At 36.1% G+C, this 24537-nt stretch overlaps 1 protein-coding gene across 1 annotated transcript; it reads right to left on the bottom strand.

Annotated features, from left to right (window-relative positions):
• Positions 1 to 1064: 1064 nt before the first annotated feature.
• Positions 1065 to 21362, bottom strand: LOC139007064 (sulfotransferase 1E1-like). Its single transcript, XM_070410073.1, has 9 exons — positions 21291 to 21362; positions 21059 to 21127; positions 14602 to 14763; positions 12645 to 12770; positions 11736 to 11833; positions 10240 to 10366; positions 8490 to 8584; positions 4246 to 4426; positions 1065 to 1751 (listed from the first exon to the last, which is right to left on the bottom strand). The coding sequence occupies exons 3-9, from the start codon at positions 14747 to 14749 to the stop codon at positions 1639 to 1641; spliced, it is 888 nt and encodes a 295-aa protein (XP_070266174.1). The 5' UTR covers positions 14750 to 14763; positions 21059 to 21127; positions 21291 to 21362; the 3' UTR covers positions 1065 to 1638.
• Between the last annotated feature and the right edge of the window lie 3175 nt (positions 21363 to 24537).

The raw sequence follows: 24537 nt of genomic DNA, 5'->3' as shown, positions 1-24537 counted from the left end.
TGTTACATTTATGTGACAGTTTCTCAAATATTCCTTGTATTTAATGATCTTGATAAAACATGCATACTGGTCAGATATTTTGTATATTTTTCTTCAATTTGGGTTTATCTGATATTTCCTCCATGGTTTTACAATGGATATAGTTTTTTGGAAAAAGGCCATCGAGATGAAGGGCCATTTCATCACATATCAAGGATCTCTACTGTAACATCACTGATGGTTTTAACCAGCTGAGGTAGTGTTGGCCAGGTTTCTCTACTGTAAATATAGTCTTCCCTCCCCACCCTACCACTAATCTTTTTCATATTCTTTAGAAGGAGGTCACTGTGTGAATCCAACACTTAGGGAATAGAATGGGAGTCATACATAATTAGTTAGGAACTTTCTCTGTATGATATTTATCTACTCTCCTGAAATTAATTATTTATTCTATCTTTTATTTATATCAGCATGTATTTATGGATATTAATTTTATAGCATGCTCAGAAATCCCTATACTTTTCTCTAAATAGTAAGAAAGCAGCCCTGACCAGTTTGGCTCAGTGGCTAGAGTGCCAGCCTGTGGACTGAAGAGTCCCAGGTTCGATTCCGGTCAAGGGCATGTACCTTGGTTGTGGGCACATCCCCAGTAGGGGGTGTGCAGGAGGCAGCTGATCGATGTTTCTCTCTCATGGATGTCTCTAACTCTCTATCCCTCTCCCTTCCTCTTTGTAAAAAATCAATAAAATATATTTTTTAAAAAAGAAAGAAAACCATACTTATTTCTCCTTAGATTTGACCTTGCAGGTTAAGAATTAAGGATGTAATAATATACTAAAGACCCATACTGAATTTTTGATGATCTTGTGAGTCTTCTGATTTGGAGAAAGGGAATAATGTAGTATAGGAAAAACAATCATCAATAGAATACAAAAAAAATAGGAGACAAGCCAAAACAGCAGTTTATATAAAAAAAACAATAACTGTTCTTCTATTCCTTTTGTTTTTGTTTTCTTTTATTGGCAAATATCACATTTTGTAAAACTTTAGCTTAGAGAATTCAAATTCATTACATTTTATATATGACTTTCAAGTATAAATAACACTCATTGGGAGTATTATAGACATCTGAATAATTCTGTTATAGCCAAAATTTATATTAGATTAAAGTAAATTCCAAATTAAGTATTTTGCAGGAAGTGAAAAAAATCAGGAACTACATAATAAGTATAATTATGCCCCCAATTTTATTTGTTGATTTTAGTTATATCTTCCATGATTTTCAAAGTTCATGTAAATACGAAATATACTACTAAGTGTGTGTGTGGGGGGGGGGGAAGTGGGAGGGGGGCAGCATGAAAATAATTTGGAATGCTTGTTTATTTTTAATGTACTTCTAAGTTCAACTATCTGTGTGTTTCTACATCACTACCATAGATTATAGCTTTGTGTAATATTTGTAAAAAGAAGAAAAAGGAGGAGGAGAAAAAGAATAAAAAACAATATATAAAGATAATATCAGGCAAAAATCATTCTGTGTCTGTATATTGAGATCTCAATAACCATGTGAACCTGATCATATAACCTTTCACATGACTCCTTCTCTAGCAATCTAAAATAAGGAAAGCTGTAACCTCTGATATGTTAGAAAAGCCTTTCTTAGATCTCAGTTCGTAATTTCAGTGTAGACCCCTTCATTTGCTGCTCATAGTGCATATCAAATTTCTTATTCAGGGCCTCTGTAAAGTGATTCTTCCAGTCTCCTATAATCCCTGTAACAAAAGAAAAAAAAGTATTATGTCTTCAAACCGGAATCATGAAGTTTTCTAATATTCATCACTTTCATTAACAACTTGATTACAATAATAAAATATATGCCATAAATAATATATATATTTGAGCTTGCAAAGGATTTGTTGTGATTATTAAAACAACAGTAACCCCTTGATTACAATAATAAATGCCATAAATAATATACATTTTTGAGCTTGCAAAGGATTTGTTGTGGTTGTTAAAATAACAGCAACAACAAACAGCAAATTTCTTTCTCTGACTCTTCTCGCTAATGCTACCTCATTGAACTTTTTTTCTCTAATTTCCTCTCCTGTGTTGGGACTTCCTCTTAATATGAGATCCACATTTTACACATGCCCAAGATATTAAATATCATGTTCATGCTGATAACACTTAAATCCAGCTTTATATTTCCATATCCAACTGCCACCGGAATTCCATACAAGTATACCAAATTGAACTAGTTCACAAATTAATTCATATTGTTCCCCACCAAATTGAGTTTTCTTTTTTTATAACCTGATGAACAGCGGCACCAGTTATCCAAAACATAAACTTGGAGGTTGCCCCCTCAGTCACATCTCATTCTTTATTCCTAATCAGACTTCCTTCAGACTCATTTCCTTTTCTCCATTTCTGTTGCCACTGTCATCGGAGCTCCTCAGCGTTTCCCACCTGGGTTATCACAATAGTCTAGAAGGCCCTTCTCTTTTGCTTTCTACCACATCCAGCCCTCTTCTGGCAGAGGAAGTCACCCTGTATTTTAAATGTCAACAGTTCACTTTCCACATTAGCTCAAGAAGTTCTCAACTTTCCCAGTGAAATAACCCAAAAAGCAAAAGGTAGAAAATATGTATTCTGGGTAGGGTCTAAGGGTACAGGAGTGAGCAGCCCTTTACAAGCATGATAATTACTCATTTTTTAATTTAAAAATATATAGATATTATTTGCCCAGCCAGTGTGGCTCAGTGGTTGAGCATTGACCTATGAACCAGGAGGTCATGCTTTGATTCTAGGTCAGGGCACGTGCCTGGGTTGTGGTCTCAATCCCCAGTGGGGAATGTGTTGGAAGCAGCCGATTGATGAGTCTCTCTAATCATTGATGTTTCTATCTCTCTCCCCCCTCCTTTTCTCTCTGAAATCAAGAAAAATATATGGACATTGTGGTAAAAAAGACTGAGATAATCTGAGAAATGGATTATTAAAATATCTTTTTTTTTCAGGGGCTCCCTGTTTTCACCCAGTGGCAGGTTTGTTATTCCTATTAATTAAAAAATGTCCTCGCCTTTTCACTGGCAATTTAGATCAAAGAGCAAGATTTTCTCTATTCTGCTTCTAAAAAAAAAAGATGAACACCGAAACCCACATGTTTTTTTCACATATCAGTAAGTCTAGATGTGCCAATACTCTGCATATCCTACATGTGTTTGGTTTTATAAACTGCATGTATCTCATCAGAGTCTCTAGTGAAAATTTAAAGATAATTAGAATTTTAAATTTATATGTATTTACATAATGTACATGGTATAGCACCAAAGCTCCCTGGCCTAGTAAATGGTAGGTAGCAGAGGGTATTAGTGCTGGGGCTGAGGTTGTACTGAATGCTGGGAATTCTTATAATACTAGGGGCCCGATGCATGAAATTCGTGCACAGGGGTGGGGGGGCAGGGGGGAGGTCCTCAACCCAGCCTGCACCCTCTCCAATCTGGGACATCCCTCTCACAATCCAGGACCGCTGGCTCCTAACAGCCTACCTGCCTGCCTGCCTGATGACCCCTAACCACTCTGCCTGCCAGTCTGGTTGGCCCCTAAGTGCCCACCTGCCAGCCTGCCTGACCACCCGTAACCACTCTATGCCTGCCTGATCACCCCTAACTGCCTCTGCTTGCCAGCCTGATCACCCCCTAACTCATTCCCTCTCAGCCTGGTTGCGCCCTAACTGCTCCCCTGCCAGCCTGATCACCACTAACTGCCTCTGCCTTGACCCCCACCATCATGGCTTTGTCCAGAAGGAAGTTGGACATCTGGAAGATGTCTGGTCGACCCGGTCTAATTAGCATATTACCCTTTTATTAGTATAGATACTGCATATCCTATATAATAAAAGGCTAATATGCAAATTGACCAAATGGCAGAATGACTGGTCACTATGATGTGTACTGACCACCTGGACTGTGAGAGGGCACAGGCCGGGCTGAGGGACCTTCCCCCAAGTGCACAAATTTCATGCACTTGGCATCTATTACTAAGTAATCAATAAGTAATAGAAATTTATTAGTAATAGTAGTAGAACTAGTGTTTTATGTCTCTGAAGACTGGTAACACAATAAAGAGAGTTCTCATATGTGAAACAACACTGCAGAAAACAAGCCGAGTCCACATATATGAATAGGCCTTTGTAGGTGTTTGCCTATAATTGTTTCAACTTGTGACCTCCTATAGTAATAGAGGCAAATCATGTGACCATCTCACCCTTTCTCATGAAGGGAGATATTTTTTGGTTCATGATTTCATCTGGTAGTATTGTGTAATTGGTAGATGGGTTGTTTTTCATCTCTTGGAATGAAGTGTGTTGAACAATCTTGTCCACAAGCTCCTTTGATGGCTCCCTTCCCAGAAATTGTATCACTTTTATCACCTCTCTTCTGATATCCTAGGAAGAAAAAAATATTTTGAAGACTCAATTACTAATATTGAATGCATTACTATTTGAATTAAAAAGAGAGAGAGAAATCCCCTCTCCCCAGTGATATTGGAATTGGACTTCTAATGAGGAAAAATGCTTCCTGTAGCAGTATTTCAAACTCCTCTAAACACAAATTTCCTCAGCCATAAAATGTACATAAAAGGTACTTTATACCATGTACATTCTTGCATATCACATACAAAATACAACTTTATTACACCATCCACAAAAATAAACTCAAATTTATGATTTACTTAACTGTATGATCTGAAACCATAAAACTTCTAGGAGGAAATACAGTCAGTAAACTCTTTGACATTAATCTTAGAAATGTATTTTTAGATATATTATCTCAGGCAAGGGCAACAAAAGCAAAAATAAATTGTACTACATCAAACTTAAAAGCTTCTGCACAGTAAAGGAAACCATGAACAAAATAAAAACACAACCTACTGAATGGGAGAAGATATTTGCTAATAATATATCCAATAGAGGTTAATATCCAAAATATATAAGGAGCTCAGACAACTTAATATAAAAAAAAACAAACACACAATTAAACCTGGGCAGAGGATGACTAGACATTTCCCTAAAGAAGACATATTGATGGCTAACAGACATGAAAAGATGCTAAATATCATTAATCATCAGAAAAATGCAAATAAAAACCACAATGACACAATGAGATATCACCTCTCACCTGTCAGAATGGCCATTATGAGGAAGTCAACAAATAAGTTTGTCAAGAATATGGAGAAAAAGTAACCCTTGTGCATTGCTGGTGGGAATGTAAATTGAAGTAATCACTATGAGGTTCCTCAAAAATTTTAGAAAAAAACTACCATATGACCACTTCTGTATATTTATCTGAAGAATATAAAAGCACTAACTCAAAAAAAATGTATGCACTTCTATGTTCATTGATGCATTATTTACAATAGCCAAGATATGGAAGCAACCTAAGAGTTCACTGACAGACAAATGGATTAAAAATGTGTGATTTATATATTAGTCAGCAATAAAAAAAGAAAATTTCACCATTGGCAACAATATGAATGGACCTAGAGGGTATTAAGCAAAGCAAAATAAGTCAGAGAAAGACAAATACTGTATGATTTCACTTATATGTGGAATCTGAAAAAACACAGGACAAATGAGCAAAAAAAAACCAAAACAGAAATAGACTCATAGATACAGAGAACAAACTAATGGTTGCCAGAGGTGAGGAGAGTGAGGGGACAGGTAAAAAAGGTGAAGAGGAATAAGAGATACAAACTTCCAGTTATAAAATAAATAAGCCATGGGGGTGTAATGTACAGCACAGGGGAAATAGCCAGTAATCCTATATAATAAAAGGCTAATATTCAAATAGACCAAATGGCGGAACAACTGAACAACTAAACAATAGAACAACCGGTCACTATGACATGCACTGACCACCAGGGGGGAGTGTGTAGAACATGGCGGGCATCGGTAGCAGGTGGCAGAGTGAGGAACATGGTAAATGTCGGGTGTGGCAGGATGGTGGAGCCAGGTGAACAGGGGCACCAGACCAAGGTGGGGCACCAGTCACTGTCATTGGGGCGAGTCTCTGGTGGTTACTGAAAATTCTTTGCTCCCATGACACAGTCCCACTGGGCACTTGCACCTGCTGCCAGTGCCAGCCCTGCTCACACCTACTACCAATGCCAGAGCCACCACTCGCATGCACTGCCAGCCCCAATTGCCTGAGGGGCGATCAGGGCAGCAGCTGCCGCTTGCACCCACTGATGGCACTGGCCCCGCTTACACCTGCTGTTGGCGCTTGCCTCAATTGCTCCACGCCATCAGAGCATGCCAGCGGAGCTGATGCCATCAGCACATGGAAGTGGTGGCAGCGGGAGTGGGGCTGCTGGAAGAGAAGGGACTAGGGGCCACAGCAGGAGAGGCTGGGCAGGGATGCAGAGGATGAGCCAAGACCCACCCCTGTGTCCACCACAGCCTTAAGGCCCACAGTTCCTTTCAGGGTGCACGAATTCATGCACTGGGCCCCTAGTACCATTATAATGTTGCATGGTAACAGATGGTTACTAGACTTATTGTGGTGATCACATCATAAAGTTATATAAATGTCAAATTACTATTTTGTACACCTGAAACTAATATCATCTACTATGCCAACTATACTTTAATAACATGTTTTTTAAAAAATAGATACTTCATCCAGCCAGGGTGTCTCAGTAGTTGAACTTTGACCTATGAACCAGAAAATCAAGGTTCGATGCCCAGTCAGGGCATATGCCTGGGTTGTAGGCTTCATCCCGAGTAGGAAGCGTATGGGAGGCAACTGATCAATGGTTCTCTCTCATCACTGATGTTTCTATCTCTCTTTCCCTCTCCCTTCATTTCAGAAATCAATAAAAATAAATTAGAAATAGATAATTTAAAGATTGTTAGAACACTAAGTGAGATGATGTTGTACAATACTTTTTGTAGTCCTCAATACACTCAATAAATATCTATTAATATTAACATACACTACCAAATAGTACAGTCTACTGTGATAGATTAAGCTTTGGGTTGAAAATGTGCAGAAAAATGTCATTTTTCTTCTAATTTACTGGTGTAACTAGTGAAAAGCAAAGGAATAAGACAGGTTGAGAAAATATGTAAAAAGTCAAGTACTCAACATGGAACATTAGATGTTATATATGAACCACAACTACAAACATCCCCATCTCTATGCATGTAACTACTATTATATACCTTATTATCCAACTACATCACTCAATGCAACTATTTTCAGTATCAACCATAATGCTTATTCTGGCATGTAATTTTCTGTACATAGAATGCTGTTCTCAAATTCTCTGTCCTACAAATTATAGACTACCTATTAAACCAGCTTACCTATCACCTTCTTTAGGATGAGATCCTTGACCCTTCCAATTTGAATTAAATGACATGTATTGATTATTACTTATATATGTACTTGGGTTGTTTCCAATGTTTATGGTAAAGATTGTTGTACATATTCAGTTTCTCAAGAATATATATCTACTAGTGGAAATTCTGGGTCTTCAGTTCCATTCATGTTTTGCCCTTTGTAGATAGTGACAAGTTTATTCCATTGTGTATCTTTTACACTACCATCAGCCGTATGTTACTTCTCACTGATCCATATCCTGACTAACATTTATTATTGTTAGACTTTTTCATTGTTGTCAGTCTGGTGGGTATGGGATAATATCTCATAGTGAATTTTATTTGGAATTATCCTGATTACTAATGAAGCTAGAGAAAAACTAAGTTATTAGGAAATTTTGAGGTCAGCAGATTTTTATATATTGCTGTTCTAAGCATTCTCTTAACTCTCTCCTTCTGAAGGTTTGAGTTGATATATATGGAACCTTATCATGTTATACTACATGTCCATTACATTTTTTAATAAAGTATTCTATTTATCTCAATGTGGTAAATTCTATAGAATTAACTCAGCTCCATCTTCCACATTACTAATTCATGACTCAGCCATGTCTCACTGTTATTTAGACCATCTCTTAATTTCTAATTTTTATTTATTATTTTAGAGATTCTATTTTGTTATTTTTTCCCAAGTTGACTTATTAAGGTTAGTAACCTCTTGCTTCTTTGTAAAAATCTCAATTTCTTCTTTTATTTCTTTAAACATATTAAGCATAATTATGCTAAGCCCTTACCAGACATCTATGGATTTGGAGATTAGTTGACTCTTCTTGCCTGCTGTGATTCCTTTTGTGTATGTGTGTGCATGTGTTGCTGTTTGTTTTATAAACTCAAGTTCTTCCAAATTTTATTGTTGGTAATTTTTTGAGACTTGGTTTTAAACATATGCATTCATTCACAGGAAACTTGTATTTACTAACTTTAAATCTGTGCTAAAGTACCTGGATAATTGTAACTTTTGGAGGCGACAGCATCATTTATTTAAAGGTAGACCTTTGTATCTAGAGTGTTGCCAAATACTAACATTTTAGAAATTACTAAGTTGTCCATTTGTTTTGTTTCTCACCTCCTTCATGTCTTCATAGAAAAGAAATAGCAAACGTGGATTCTTTCTCAGTTCCCACCAAGATTTTGCATGTTCATACCAGGGACCATAAGGAACTAAAATTAGAGATAAAGGCAACATAAGAGTACAGTATCATCTCTATACAGCTTGAAAAATGAATGTTTAAACAACAGTAGCAATAAATAAATATCAATAAATGATCATGAAATGAAAACTAGAGATCAGCCTCACATCTGAAGCACATTTCCCTGCAGCAAGGAGGCAAAATATGTTGAATAATTTATATATGGAAACATATTCTCAACTTCCGTCATTGTGACATGGTTTATGGCACAGAGAACAAGTGAAGGAAGTCCCCCTCCCATCAATTTGATTCAGAGTTTATGAAATCATTTTTGAAACTTGTGTGTGTGTGTGTGTGTGCGTGTGTGTGTGTGTAAAATCAGATTGTTAGTGAAGGGAGTTGAGTTAGTGGAACTATCAACGTTCTTATAATAAGAAGTCAGCCCAGTCCTCAAATTTGCCATTTACAATCTTGCTTTGGCAACTGAAGCTAGTAACTACATAATAGTTTATTACAGTACTTGCAGTTTCTATGATAAAAGTTATTCTCTTAGGAAACTTTAGTGTCATTGTCACTCTAAAAGAATTAGATTTGGGAGATGATGTGATATGATCAAATGTTATCTCTTCCTTTCTCTCTTCTTATCTTTTTCTCGAATATATCCAAGTGTTTCAGCCAATAAAAGCTCACAAAATGATTTAATAATGTGTGAATCCAAGTATTCTGCTTTGCACTAAATCATTGCATATGTCTTTTATTCTTTGACTCTATTGGCAATTTTTCTTTATAGGAAAAGTTACATGATGCTATTTATAATTATCTTATCTCTTTTGTGGAGGTACAACTTTATGTTTCTCTGCCTTACAATGTGAGTTTTAATGATCTTGAGGCAAATATTTTATTCATTATGCATTAGCATAAAATTTCTCAAATACAACAATAAAAATAAAGCACAAATATCCTACTTTTAGTGAGTCAATATTAGCTTTTATGGGTATAAAAGTGGCATTGCTATCATTTCCCTTACAACTTATTACTACAGAGTCAGAATGGCCTTCTTCAGTTAACACTAGAATCTCCTGACCCCTTTCTTCCTCAAATCTAAATACTTAGTTATTTTCGTCTCTAGTTAAATAAAAAGGCAACATTTTCCAGAATTACTGCTCAAGTAATTCTTGTACTGTTCTGAGAAATCTAGTTGAATTATTCAGGCTGTACACTGAGTGAATGCGTAAAAACTCCGTAGATATTAAGACTTCTTTATAAATTGTGGCTCATGTAACACCTGAAATTTTCCTTGGAAACAAATGGACATTCTCTCTCCTTTATTCTCTCCCTCCTCTTGTTCAATAGAGTGCTAATAACATTCTGTGAAATACTTTTCTAATAAAAAAGAACAAGAGAAAAAATTAGACCCTGAGTCTCAATCTTAGAGAGAAAAATTGTTACCTCCACTCCCTAAATATATATTTTTAGGCATTAAGCTGAACTTTCTATATTCTACAATTTGCCATCCACATCTGAAAATTTGCTCTAAAATTCAAGGGCATCTAGAACATCTGTGTTTTAATTAAAGAAGAGGGAAAATAACAGACTAGGGAAAACAACAAACATTTTTGCTCAGAGACACCATTTGTCTTGTATCATTTACCTTGAAAGAATTCAAAGAGAGGAAGCTGTTTTTACCTTCTCCATCCATGAATTTCTCCACAAACTCTGGAAAAGTTCCAGGATTTGGATGACCAGCTACCATTTGAAAGAAATAATAAAAAGAAACAGCCACGTCCTTGGCATTCCGGCAAAGATAGATCATCTAAGAGGGTAAAATCGAATATTAAAAAACCTAAAATTTTAAAATATAGTTTCATCAAGATTTTTTAAAAAAAGGCATTTGTGTTTTCAACTATAACAAATTACATAATTAACTTAGAAAGTGCATACCGTTATTTAAAAGTCCTTTAATAGCCTGAAGTGACAGTATCTTTTAAAGTGTTGTTCAATGCTAATTCTCACTTTTCATTTTTATGCTATTTTTACATATAACACCTCATTTAAGAGTCACAATTCCATTGTTATAAATTGGACCAGACAGATTAGTATCCTTAATTTATAAGTGAAGAAACTAAACTGAAGCTAAGTCACAAAACAACACTGAGAATAAATCAATGAGAGTAAATGATTTGTAAATCACTCAGTCAATAGTAAAGTCCTCTGATCTTTATACTACACCACCATTCTGTATAGTAAAGAAAAAGATGGTCCTATTGTTTCCTCACTCACGCTCTTTAAAAAAAAAATCATGTTCATGTGGGTCAATATGCACATTCACCTCAGAGACAATGTAATCTACACCAACATCTTGTTGAGTTTCTGTTTCACATAAAGAGGAAACACTAGCAAATTAACCAGCAGGACGATTGGTTTTTAATTGCTAGTTCTGGCACTAAGATTTTCTATCATCTTGTACAAAGCACCAACATTTTGGACCTAAATTTCTATCCACTAAATAAGTCAGTTGGATCAGATCTGCGTGGCCTCTTCTAGGTCTGATACACAACGCTACTGAAAACGTTCTGCAAAAGCAAACTGCACATCGCTGTGGTGTCCCACTTCCGTCCTCAGGCTCCTGAGCAATGCCATCAGGGAAGAAAGCCTCTTCTTGATGTATCCACCTGCAGGGGAACCTTCTTGCTGCCAAGGACCATTTGGATATTTAATGCATCATATAAAATTGTCCACTTAAAAATTAGCCTGGTCAAGCATGTAATGAACTTACCCATAATGCTTTTGCAGGGCCAGACCAAATGATTTTGTGGGCTTTATATGGCCCTTGGGCCAGACGTTCCCACCCCTGGTTTATGAGATATGATTAGGCTCACTAACTTGTCTTACTCAAGTCTTCACATTTTCAAAAAAATTGTTAAGAAAATCTTCAATTTATTCTAAGAAAAATGGATTTCAATGTTAAGATCCTACTATAAAACCTCTAATTACTACAGAAAAAAAAAGTGAATTTTATTTTCTCATCAAAGCTATTATTAACCCTTTTGAACATTTATTAAATGTTTATAGATTCAATGAAAGAATAAAGAAACAAGCGTGTATACAACACAGTTATGACTTGAATATTCTAAAATTTCCTGGAGTTGGATAAAGTTTTCAGAATACTTGATTCTGGTTACCTTACAGTTCTTTTCCCAAAATGAGGCCGGAAGAAGCTGCACTGGCAAATGAGTCTTCAAGATTCTAGGAGATGCCATCTCTTTTAATTGTTTGACCCCTGGATTATAAAAAATTAAAGGTTAGATAACTTCAAAAATTATAAATATTTATATGGATTTTATAGATATTTAAAAAATATAAATAACTAAGATTTTATCTTTTATTAATGATAATATTATATACAACATATATACTAACTATGACAGAATTTTAGATAGAGAAAATAATAGAGAAAAAAATAAGATCAAATAAAATTTCATCACTTTGGAAAAATCATTCTTAACATTTGGGTCAGTAGCTTTCTCTACAAATATATCTATCTATATGCTCAGACTCACAGCCATCCAAATACCACATACACACATAAATTTTTCAATATTTTCTAATTCTCCTTTTTCTTTAATATATTACACTGATACTGCAATGTCAAAAAACATATGATAGCCTAACATTTTTAATGATTTTATAGTGTTATAATATCACTTCTAAGTATTCTTTTCTTAACTAATATGGCTAAGAAATTTTTTACAATGTTAAAACAATCTTCGATGCATATCTTTTTGCATAGATCCTTTAAAAAATGTATAATTTTCTAGTGTTTAAAATATTACCACATTTAGCCCATAGGGACATAAATACATATTTCTAGGCTCTACTGGGACATATAAGAGCTATCCTATTCACTTTTTTCTAGACACATGCTATACCATAATCTCTGTCAAGATTTTCATTTAAATTTACATGTTTTGCAATGTCAAAGACATAATAGTAATTGCCATTGTTGCTTACAGTCTCTTTCCATATATCATCTACATCCACACTTTAAAAGATATGTATAGTATAGCTTTTAAAATCAACTTAAACATTACCATTCATCATCTCTTCTTTTCTGCATTCTAAGAAAGGTATTCGATTAAAAATGGCATCTCTCTTGCACTTTTCCACATCGCCATCGTTAAAGACCATGTCTACAATTTCACTCAGCCAAGTTGTACCTGTAAAAATTAAACAAACCTGAGTCTTCCACTGACCATGCTGGGCTGGCGATGGAAGTGATGAATTTATAGCTGGATAAAGTAGGATGGTACCAGTGCAATATTATTTGAAAGGTGCCAGAATAGCCATAAGACTCAATAAATAAAGATGAACATTATAATAAAACATACCTGTTGTAGGGGTGCCAATTTGTCCATGATGAATTGGGACATTGTGCACACTGATAACAGTTTGGATTTAAATTTTTACATTTAGAAACTAAGGAGGCTTGAATGACAGATGATACACTCAAGTATGCTTTCAAACACAAACTTACTGCTAGTTTTTTATGCCTCAAATTGTCTTAGTTCAGAGGATATTGAAAAAAATAAATCTGGTCCTTGGTTCAATGGTGATCAAAGGCCCTTTGAAGAGTTAGAAACAATGTTCACTAATTACAATAGCTTTTTTTTTAAGATGTTATAATACCAGTGAGCACAGGGATTTAAAGGACTGCAAAAGGGGAACATTTAATTCAGTATGACTCTGCTCCTGCAATATTTAGACAAGAAATGCCTTCAATAATTGAGCTTAGAGTTAACAAATTATTGGTATAAATTCACCAGTTTTGTGAGGTAGGGAAGGATTTTACCAGTCAGGAGAACTGTCTTTTTTTTTTTTAATTCAAAGTCAGATACTTAAGAATATTACAGTGGTGAGGGAAAGAATTGGAAATAGATTGTGAAGCCTAGATCAAAGAGTCCACCTGAAGAGATGAGTGGGCATGAAGCTATAGTGGCAATTAGACAACAAGCATAAAATACCTTATAATTCATACTAAAATATGGAAAGGCATTTACATACATTAAATAAGAGAGCAAGTTTAGGAGGGTTGAGTTTTATTTTTATTTTTTTAATATATTTTATTGAATTTTTACAGAGAGGAAGGGAGAGGGATAGAGAGTTAGAAACATCGATGAGAGAGAAACATCAATTAGCTGCCTCCTGCACACCTCCTACTGAAGAGGATGTGCCCGCAACCCAGGTACATGCCCTTGACCGGAATCAAACCTGGGACCTTTCAGTCCACAGGCTGGCGCTCTATCCACTGAGCCAAACCGGTTAGGGTGATGGGTTGAGTTTTAGAAGTCCACTAGAGGCAGAGTAAATAGAACAATGGAGTGAGATTAGCCGTTCTGTGTCACCACCACTCTTATCAGTCTCGATGTGGCTTTTTCTTTATGTCCTTAGTTATATGACTTCTGTTCGGCTAGATTTCAGGTGGTTTTGAATGATGGTTATTTTGTAGTTTAGTTGTAATTTTGATGTGATTGTGGGAAGTTTTAAGTACTACTTTAATCTATACTGTCATGTTGACCAGAAGCCAATAATAACCATTTTTCAATAGTACTGCTCAAGTTATAGGTATAATTATGATCTTACAATAGATTTATTATATGCCCCCTTTTCTTTTTAAAAATATATATTTTATTGATTTTTTACAGAGAGGAAGGGAGAGAGATAGAGAGTTAGAAACATTGATGAGAGAGAAACATCGATCAGCTGCCTCCTGCACACCCCCTACTGGGGATGTGCCCACAACCAAGGTATATGCCCTTGACTGGAATCGGTCCTGGGACCCTTCAGTCTGCAGGCTTACGCTCTGTCCACTGAGCCAAACCGGCTAGGGCGACATGCCCCTTTTTCTACATCTATAGAAACTACTATATCTGACCTTATTTAATATGGAGAAAGAGCGTGGAGGAAGTAAACAGCTTAATACTTACCATTCTATCTGAGACTGTCATTATTAGGAGACAGGAACAAGTTAGACATCATAGGGAGACTCACCAGATTTGGGATAGGTGATAATGACAATGTCATCTGATCTTGCCTGAAATGTCTCCACATCATCCCAATATTTGACAAAATCTTTATACATTAGAATTCCATGGACTCTGCTAAAGAATTCAGAATTGTCACCTTTTGAAGAAGCCATCACAAAATGATACACTAAAAGAAAAAAAGAGGTATCTTTTTCACTTTGTGTTTTATAATGTTTTAACATTAACAGTAGCTCTGTATATTGAAATTTCCTTGTCTATCTAGTATTTCTTAGCTGTTGAGCATATGAGGTAAATGTGCATTTAAGAAATATATAACATCATCTTGGTGCTTTAAGAATTTCTAATCCTCTTAAGGAGATAAAGTCTAAGATATAAAAGAATAGTAAAGTACAAAGCATTATAAAGTAAAATGTTTAAAACTATATAGAAATATATGATACATTGCTATTATCATATTTATACATAATATTTATCTACACTAATAAAAGACAAACATGCAAATTGACCATACCTTCGCTACGCATTAAGCCACCCCCACCAACCAATCAGAGTGACTATATGCAAATTAACCCAACCAAGATGGCGGCCGGCAGCCACAGAGCTGAAGTGAGCAGGAGGCTTGGTTGCCCCAGTGATGGAGAAAGCCAAGCTTCCCACCTGCCGCCCCAGCTCTGAGCTCCACTGAAAGCAACAAAGTTTCAATTATAGAAGGTAAATAAATCCCAGAATAAAAATAAAAAAATAAAAAAAGAAGAGGCAGGGAGCTTCCATTTCTAGGGGGCTTGGCCAGCCTGAAAATGGCCCTCAGCCCCTCACCCAGGCTGGCCAAACCTCCATGTGGTGGGAGTCCCACTGGGGGGGAACTTGACCAGCCTGCAAACAGCCATCAGTCCCTCACCTAGGCTGGCCAGGCAACCCAGTGGGGAACCCCAACCTGAAGGAGGTGTGACCAGCCGCAAACAGCCATCAGCCCCTCACCCAGGCTGGCCAGGTACCCCAGTGGGAACCCCCACCCTGATCCAGAACACCCTTCAGGGCAAACCAGCCAGCCGGCCCCATCCATGCACCAGGCCTCTATCTTATATAATAAAGGGGTAATATGCAAGCTGACCCTAACAACAGAATGACTGGGAATGACTGGTCACTATGACACACACTGACCACCAGTGGGCAGATGCTCAATGCAGGACCTGCCTGGTGGTCAGTGTGCTCCCACAGGGGGAGCTCTGCTCAGCCACAAGCCAGGCTGATGGCTGCCAGCACAGTGGTGGTGGCAGGAGCCTCTCCCACCTCCTCAGCAGCACTAAGCATGTCCGACTGCAGCGTAGGTCTGCTCCCTGCTGGTAAGTGGACATCCCCCAAAGGCTGCTGGGCTGCCAGAGGGATGTCTGACTGCTAGCTTGGGCCTGATCTCCCAGGGAGCGGGCCTAAGCCAGCAGGTGGACATCCTCCGAGGGGTCCCAGACTGCGAGAGGGCACAGGCCAGGCTGAGGGACCCCCCAAGTGCACAAATTTTTGTGCACCTGGACTCTAGTATATAATAAATTCCACCATGAATGAAAATAATAGAGCCTTCAATTTTTTCTGTCAAAATTGCTCGGCATTTAAAAAGACTAAGAGGTTCAGAAATACAACAATATTTTGGCAAAGCATTGATTAACTTTGTCTACATTAAATAACAATAAAGTTGAGGTCACATTTGATATCAATTGCCAGATTTCAAAGTCAGCTTCCTTAGTTTCTAAATATTTTTTTTATTTGATGGAAAAATTCAAAGGTTTGGTGAGTGTATTTAAAAGAGATGAAATCAATGACACTGTAACTGATATCTAAGGCTTGATTCTTCAGGGTAGAGAAGGTTCCTCTGTGACTACAGATATTACCTTTACTTTTCTGTCTCAGTTAATCATTAGTATAGTAGTGAACACTCCATTGAGTGACTTGTCTGAAAATTATCAGGTTAAACCAAATGGTTATCAGTTGGTAATTCATCTCCTGGCCCTGTTACAACCCATTTCATGTTTAGAGTTAATCACAGAGTTATTAATTAAGCGAATTTTCTTTCATTGACTTTCAATTTCTTTCACTACCATTTCACCCCCAAATTATCCCATTTTGAGTTTTTGATATAGTACCTCAACAAATTTTGCCCTTCTAGACCTCTCTTTTATTCATCCTTGCCAAAAAGCTGCCCAATAGACTGTTATAGACTCATAGATTCGTGACAGTGGTAGCTTTTATTGTGTTTTTCAGAGAGTTTGTATTATAATAGGAGGCTCCTGAAGGCAGTAGTTCTTTTAGCCTCCTAATGTATTTCCTGTAATAGAGAATTCCAATCCATGAGAGAGGAAATGAAGTTAGTAGATACTATAACAAATGGATTAACCCTAAGGAAGAAATAGCTGATGATAAAATTTTAGAAAGATAAGTGTCCTACAAATGAAAGCAAATAATTAGACCTATGACTTATACTGAAGTCTTTTTCTTGTAGTGTTTCTCCCACTAAATTTCTAGCTACACATTACAGATGTAAACTTTCAGATGTTGCCTCCTAACTCTTCCTTATCAGCCAGCACCTGACATTAAGTCCCAATGATTCTATCTCTGTTATTTTCCTCTATTTTCTATAGTTAAGATCACCGCCCTAGTTAGGAACCACTCCAACTGTTAACTGAATATACAAAAATGACCTCCCCATTGGCCTTCCTGTAAAAAGCTCATATATCCTCTTTCTATAATCACCAGAGGAAGGAAAATGAATGCTATTTACTTATGTTGAGCCAGACTTAAAAGGTTTTATTTTGAAATCTTATTTGTAAGTCATATGAGAAAGCAGACATCATTATCAATTAGGTTAGGTTTGTCCTGCATGATACTTCTTGAAGATGCAACCATATTTGTTTTATACAAGAAAGAATAAATATGCACACATTTATGCATACATGTAAACAAGTGCATATAAATGTATAATTGTGGGCACAATTTTTGAAAAAAATTAAACAACATAGAGGAAAAGTACCCTCTTTATTATAATCTTAAGAGATAATCATTCCTAATAGCATTGTATTTATGCTTCCAAATATTTAAATGTATATTAAAATCTAGATTTTATATCACATTCTATATTTATTTATAATCTATTTTTTCACTGAACTACATAATGTGAAGATATTTTTCTGTTAATATGTAAATTCTGTTTTTATTCTTATAAATGAAACATAGTAGTCCATAGTATGGATATAACATAGATGATATAATTCTTTATTGATAGAAATTCCTGTTTTTCTCAATTATTTTGAAATAAGTAGTACTTTAATGACTATCTTTGAGCGTATGTATTTTCACACTTATCTTTTCAGTAATAATGGCATTGTCAAAATAAAAGTTATGCATGTATAAGATATTGATATTTTTTAACAAATCACTGAAATATTGTACACATTTACACAACATATGGAATTGCGTATTTTCTCACATCCTCGCCTGTACTGGAAGTTACTTGTAATTTTTTATAAGAATATATATATATATTTTTTTCTAAATTGGTATTTCATAGATATTTTATAATTTTCATATTTTCACATTTTATATATTTATTGGTTATTTTAATCATTTTGATCCATTTTGCCAATAATAATTATTGGCTTTTCCTGATTTACAGCTAGTAATTTATTGTTGATAAAGAAATCTATTGTTTTTCCCCCTTTTAAAATATAGCTGTATAGGATATTATTGTTTATACTAGGGGCCTGGTGCATGAAAATTCCTGCACTGGAGGGGGGTCCTTCAGCCCAGCCTGCCCCCTCTCACAGTCCAGGGTCCCTCAGGGGCGGGTGGTGACCCAGTGATCAGGGGAAGGTGACGCCCCATCACACTTCTGCTGCTGCCACTGCCAGGAGTGCAAGCCTCAGCTGGCCTTGGTTACCTGTATGTCAGGCAGCCCTGGGAGGCTGGGCAGCCACCATCTGAGGCTTGCCTGTGCCTTGGGCCAGCCCTGGGTGGCTGGAGGGCTGAGGGGACTGGCGGACTCCAGAGGCAGGCTGAGGGGACTGGGTGCCACCATCTTGTGGCTGTGGGTGTTGCCATCTTTGAGGGTGTGGCAGCCAACTAGCATATTCCCTCCTTATTGGCTATGAGTGCCGCCACCTTTTGTGATGGCATGAGGGTCAGTTAGCATATTCCCTCTTTATTAGATAGGATAGGCAAGTGTGTTAAATTTTTGCCTTATGATTGGTATAGTTATCTAAATATTTAAATATGCTCATATAATGAAGAACATATATGTGTTAAAGGTTATACATGTACATTAATTTAGATAATTAAGGTGTAGATAACAGAGAAAATAGTTATTAAGAATATGGGTTCTAAAGTAGACCACCTTGGGTTAAATCCTAGTTCTGCTAATTGAAACTGTACGACCCTAGCCAATTAACTTGACTATGCTCCATTTTCTCACCTACAAATTGAAGATGATAATTGTACTTACCTGAAACAGTTATTGGGAATTAAATGAGGGCATAAGCCTGGCCAATTATAAATGCTTAATAAGTATGAACTTTTATTGTTATTATGCCACATCTATATGATAATGTAGGAGAACCAGATCCTGGACTCTCTCAGTATCAGTACACATTACATAGTAATGATATATCTGTTCAAAGCAGGAAAAATATTTGCTGTTTAAAAATTCCCAAGGATATTAATATAAAATTGTCTGAAGAAACTCATAGTCAGTGATCTGTTTTCTACTGGAGAGGGTACAATCTATACATATCTAATGTGAATGTTGTCCCTGTTTACTTGTCTAAAGTTCTCTGGGACAACCCAGTATGACATTCATTTCATGTATGCCCCAGATTACACAACAGAAGAGAGACACAATATAAGAGTTTTTCTTTTGTTTGTTTTTAACCAAAGAATGGCTTATCATGTGTTTTGGAAACCACAGAACAGCACTAATCATGGTTGTTCTTACCAAAAGGGGAAAGTAATCCCAGTCCTTAAGGACAAACTCAACTATTTTAAAACTGCCCTCTCAGGTTTATCAGAGGTAATCTCACCAAAATTATATTTTTAGTAAAATCAGATTTTTTAATAAATCTGCTTGGTCCCCAAACCTTCCCTTTACTCTCAGAAATGAGATCTTTCACTAGAAAAAATATTTATAAAAGGCATCATTTGCCCTGCCTACTAATTTGTTTATTCATCTAAACAACTTTCTTGATGTTCTGCCAAGTTTGAAAGAATTGGCTTATAATCAATTGGGAGGAGCTGACTTATCATTAAAGAGTTGTTTGACTTTTTGGCTGCCCCTTCATGATCAATTTTGTACTTGGAATTAAACTAGGCAGCATATAATAAAATGTCTTTCTTTGTTTAACTTATTTTGGTAAATTATCTTATATTACAATGTATGGACACACTGTCTAACTGCTCTGTTCTTTCTCAAAAGATATATTTCAGTTGGAAAGAGTCAATTTTATTATCTGAGTATATAGGTTACTGTTGTCTAGAGACACCAATAAAAAACTTGTTAAAACTCAGATTAATAAATTCAATTCAGAAAGATTTCTTCTTTTTCTCTATATGTCTTCATTTCTGTCTCTTTTTCTTTCTTCCTTTTTTTATTTGTCCTCCCTTTCCTCATCTCCCAATCTGCCTTTCATTCAGAAAACATTCTCTGTGTGAGCACCTACTTCTTCCCCAAGCACAGTATCAAGGGCTGGGATACCATGGTGAGTATATGCAGAAGGCTCACCTAGTCCTTACCATCTTAGACTTACCTAGATTTAGGTAAAGTGGCTGAAAGCTGAGAATATCCTTTTGTACATCATTTTATCCCAGGCCTCAGCACTGTGTCATTAAGTAGATGCTCAAAACCATTTATTAAAGTTAATTATTAGTTCAAGTCACTCTGGGCTTTCTAGGTTTCACTAAAGACTCCTAGATAAAATAGGCATTATGCTGCCAATGATCTATCTGTCAGTAATTTACCAAGGACTTGCATTTCTGCTGTATTTATCTGCTAACTCTCACTTAATAGTAACAATAATGTTTGTAAGGTCCATGGTCATAATAGACTGCTTCTGACAGATTTCATGCAAGTGAACTTCGATCTAAAAGTCAGTCTTCACTCTGTTTCTACCTTGCTTCCTGTATTTCTTTATCAGTAAAATGGAAACATGTCTAGTGAGCAGGACTTACAAGATAACTATGATACTGCGGTTTTATGTTAAAGCTCTTTACCCAGAAAAGCACCACATAAATGCTGGATGTTATTTGTAATGACACACATGTCGTTTAAGAAAGTTGTAAATCCTTTATATTATTAAGTGACTAAAGTATTGACAAAGAATTACTCTTTCTATATTTCCCTTTTAACAGCTTTGTGATAAACAGTTTGCATTTATATTTCCTATATGTTAATCTAAATAAAAATGTTAATAATAATAAAATACAACCTGTCCAGATGATCCTGTGAAACTGAGTATTCAGTGTAGTATTCCTCAAATCCCCACTCAGGTTTTAAGCTGCAAAAAAAAAAAAAAAAAAAAAAAAAAGATGAGTTGTACATCTAGGATGTTTCTGAGGAGCTTTTATTCCTAATGCCAGAGAAGGAGGTGGAGATTAATTTGTGGGCTTGGCTTTCTAGAGTCTGTGATGCAATGGAGTAACACAAATATAGATACATACCTGCAAATGCATTCAGCCCCACACAGTCATGCTCATTCATACAGGGATGTAGAAAGCTTCTGCTGTTATTTTTCATTCTTGGCTCAGGATCAAATTCCTAGATCTGCCCATAGCAATCAGTGGGTTGGGGAGAGGGAGGGAGAGGAAATGAAGGGGAAGATGAGGGAGAAGATTAGAGCAAAATGTACGACAGCTTGGGAAGAAAAAGCCTCTTACTCACCGATGAATAATAAGATGGTTAAGGTTGACCTTCAAAGAATAAACTTGCTGGAGGAGTGAAAGGAGAGAAGAAAATGACAGGGAAGAAACAGGAGGGCGGTAAGGACCCTGAATCAGAGACCCAGCTCAATTTACTAAGAATTGTCAAAGAAACCTTTGTAGTGCTTGGTTGTATCTTACCTAACAAGTCAATTGTAAAACATCTTCTGTCTAAAATCTTTGCTTTCAGCTCTTAAGCAGTCCTGAAAATCAAAAACAGATGACAGCTAAGGAAAGAATGTAAATATCATTCCCCTTTAGATTATTATTTTAAAAATCCCACTTCTCTCTGCTCTAAATCACATGCTTAATGCAAGGCTTAGTATGGAATTTCCAGTTAAAGTTATCCATTAATGCCATTGGAATTTAGATAAGAGGATGAGAAAAATAGAAGGACACGGGTTTGTGGAATCTATGGATCCTACACTTTTCTTTTTACATCTCTGTACCTACTCTGTCTTTAGTTGAGAAAATTCTTCCTTGCTACCCACCTTCACCTCTATCAATAGCTCCAACTCAATTCCAATCCTGATTAGTTTTCATTTGTCTTTCAATTTTCACTTGATTGCACTTCCTTAGAAAGGCCTTTAGTGACACATTTAGAAGTGAATATCCCTTTGAGCGAACTTTAAGCTCTCTACTAGCTGTTTAATTGGCCCTATTTCACTGTGCTGAAGTTAAAATTTACTTATCTAGCTTCCTTATTAGGGAATATATTAGACTGTATATGACTTAATAAAAGGTCCTACTATATAAATAGCACACTGCATGGCATCTAAAATCTAAGGATTAAATATATACTAACTAAATAAAAGGGGCTGATGTTCAAGAAAGATAAGAAATTAAGTTCTAGCTCATTTGGTTCAGTGGATAGAGCGCTGGCCTGCAGACTGAAGGGTCCTGGGTTTGATTCTGGTCAAGGGCACATGCCCAGGTTGTGGGCTCAATTCCCAATGGCAGCCAATCGATGATTTTCTCTCATCATTGATGTTTCTATCTCTCCCTCTCTCCCTCTGCCTTCCTCTCTGATATCAATAAAAATATATTTTAAAAAAATTAAAAAAAGAAATTAAGAGAACCATAGTAGTTGCTTATTGAAGGCATTTATATTCAGCCCTATCTAAAGTAAAAAGAACAGTTAAGTTGTTGGTGAGAAATAGCACATTTCTTGATTAAAAATCAAGGTGGAGCATGAGAACCCAAGGGCTCAAGTTTACATTTTATATTATTTGATTTTGTGTAGTTGGTCATTTTAATTTTTATATTTACTTGTGTGAAATAAAATATATTACAACATTTAATCTTCAAATATGAAAATATAACATGGTCCATAATTTTAACCCTGTTGCATAGCTTAATTATATTTTTTAATTATTAGTTTTTAATTATGAGGATCTGTGAAGCTTTCTTTCTTGTTTACCAAAAATAATCTTTCATCCAAAAAGTTAGCATGTGGGCATAAGCTAATCTGAACAGGTTTTACCTTCTGACCCTCTCTTATCTTTCAGTTACAAGAGACTGGCTGTAGGGATATTACAAATGCTTTAATAATGTGATGCTGGCAACCACTAAAGGCCAAAACACCTTTAGCTTTAGAAAATCTTCTAACTGAAGAGAATTCACTTCTAAAAAAAGAAGTAAAATAGCCAGCTTAATCTCTCCATTCTTCTCCATGAGCAGTGATTACAAAAGAAATTACAAAATGTTTGAGTCCTAGTCTGACCTTTCCTCCTGTGTACTGGTACACTCAACCCAGAACAAAAAATTCCAGATAAGCACCTACATCTTTAAATGTTTATCTTGATTCTTAGAGCAGATCTGCTATCATACCTACCATACTGCTGCTGTCATATTCTAAAACATTGATAACAATGTGGGATCTGTATGTCTGTGTGATAAAATGTTTCTAAGACTACAGTTGTTTCTTAATAGTGATCATTGAACTTTTTCTTTTATATATATATATATATATATATATATATATATATATATATTTTATTGATTTCTTACAGAGAGGAAGGGAGAGAGATAGAGAGTTAGCAACATCGATGAGAGAGAACCATCGATCAGCTGCCTCCTGCACATCCCCCGCAACCCAGGTGCATGCCCCTGACTAGAATCGAACCCAGGACCCTTCAGTCCGCAAGCCAATGCTCTATCCACTGAGCCAAACCGGTTTCGGCTGAACTTTCTTTTCCTTCTGTAACACATACTTCATTTGGGTCAAGTTTGAGGATGCTAGCTTTTGTTTAATAAATGAAAAGATTTCAAAATTAATAATAAAAAAAGAAGTGGCAGTGTGACTGAGTGCTTTAAAATATTATTATTAAAATAGTTTTTTATTTTTATTTTAAGAACGGTTTTGAGTTTACAAAAATTTGAGCCAGTAGTACAAAAAAGTTTTCTCCCCTGTATAGTTTGCCCCATTTATTAACATCTTGCATTAGTGTGGTACATTTGTTGTAATGTACCCCATGAATCACAGAAGGACGCCTCAAGAAGTTGAATTAAAGAGTCACATTTATTGCAATCCGGGACTATGAAGGGCCATTCCCCAAACCTCATGGTGATAAGATGGCTGCAATACCAGATTTATATAGGCAAAGATCACAAAGGTATTGATTACATCCCAGGGTTTGGAATGAGGAACCTGATTTGCAAAAAGCATTTTATAGAAGCAAAGCAGCATGTTATCTAAATTATAGTTTTGGGTCCCCGGATCACTGACTTGACAGAAACACATTATCTAGAGCCCTCGAGTCTGGAATGAGGAACCTGGTTTGCAAAAAAGCAGTTTACAGAAGCAGAAGCAGCATGTTATCTAAATCACAGTTTTAGGTCTCCAGAACACTGAGTCAACAGGGACACATTAACTGGAGCCCTCAGACCTTGGGATAATTGTGCTGTCCTTCCCAGGTAAAGGAAAATGTGTTTCTAAGACCAGTATGACCACAACCCATAGGATATTCACATTACAATCAATAGGGTA

The sequence above is a fragment of the Myotis yumanensis genome, unplaced genomic scaffold (genome assembly GCF_028538775.1).
Source record: "Myotis yumanensis isolate MYYU_CA2020_CCGP unplaced genomic scaffold, mMyoYum1.0.hap1 SCAF_1, whole genome shotgun sequence".
NCBI lineage: Eukaryota > Metazoa > Chordata > Mammalia > Chiroptera > Vespertilionidae > Myotis > Myotis yumanensis.
This window is presented reverse-complemented; position numbering and strand designations above follow the sequence as displayed.

Bases quoted from the DNA above. Each gene is read 5' to 3' on its own strand.
- LOC139007064 (XM_070410073.1), bottom strand. From the start codon at position 14,749: ATGGCTTCTTCAAAAGGTGACAATTCTGAATTCTTTAGCAGAGTCCAT. The intron at 12,771-14,601 runs GTGAGTCTCCCT...TAATTTTTACAG, and splicing joins TATCACCTATCCCAAATCTG to GTACAACTTGGCTGAGTGAA. The intron at 1,752-4,245 runs GTGAGATGGTCA...CTTTTGTTACAG, and splicing joins ATCTCCCTTCATGAGAAAGG to GGATTATAGGAGACTGGAAG.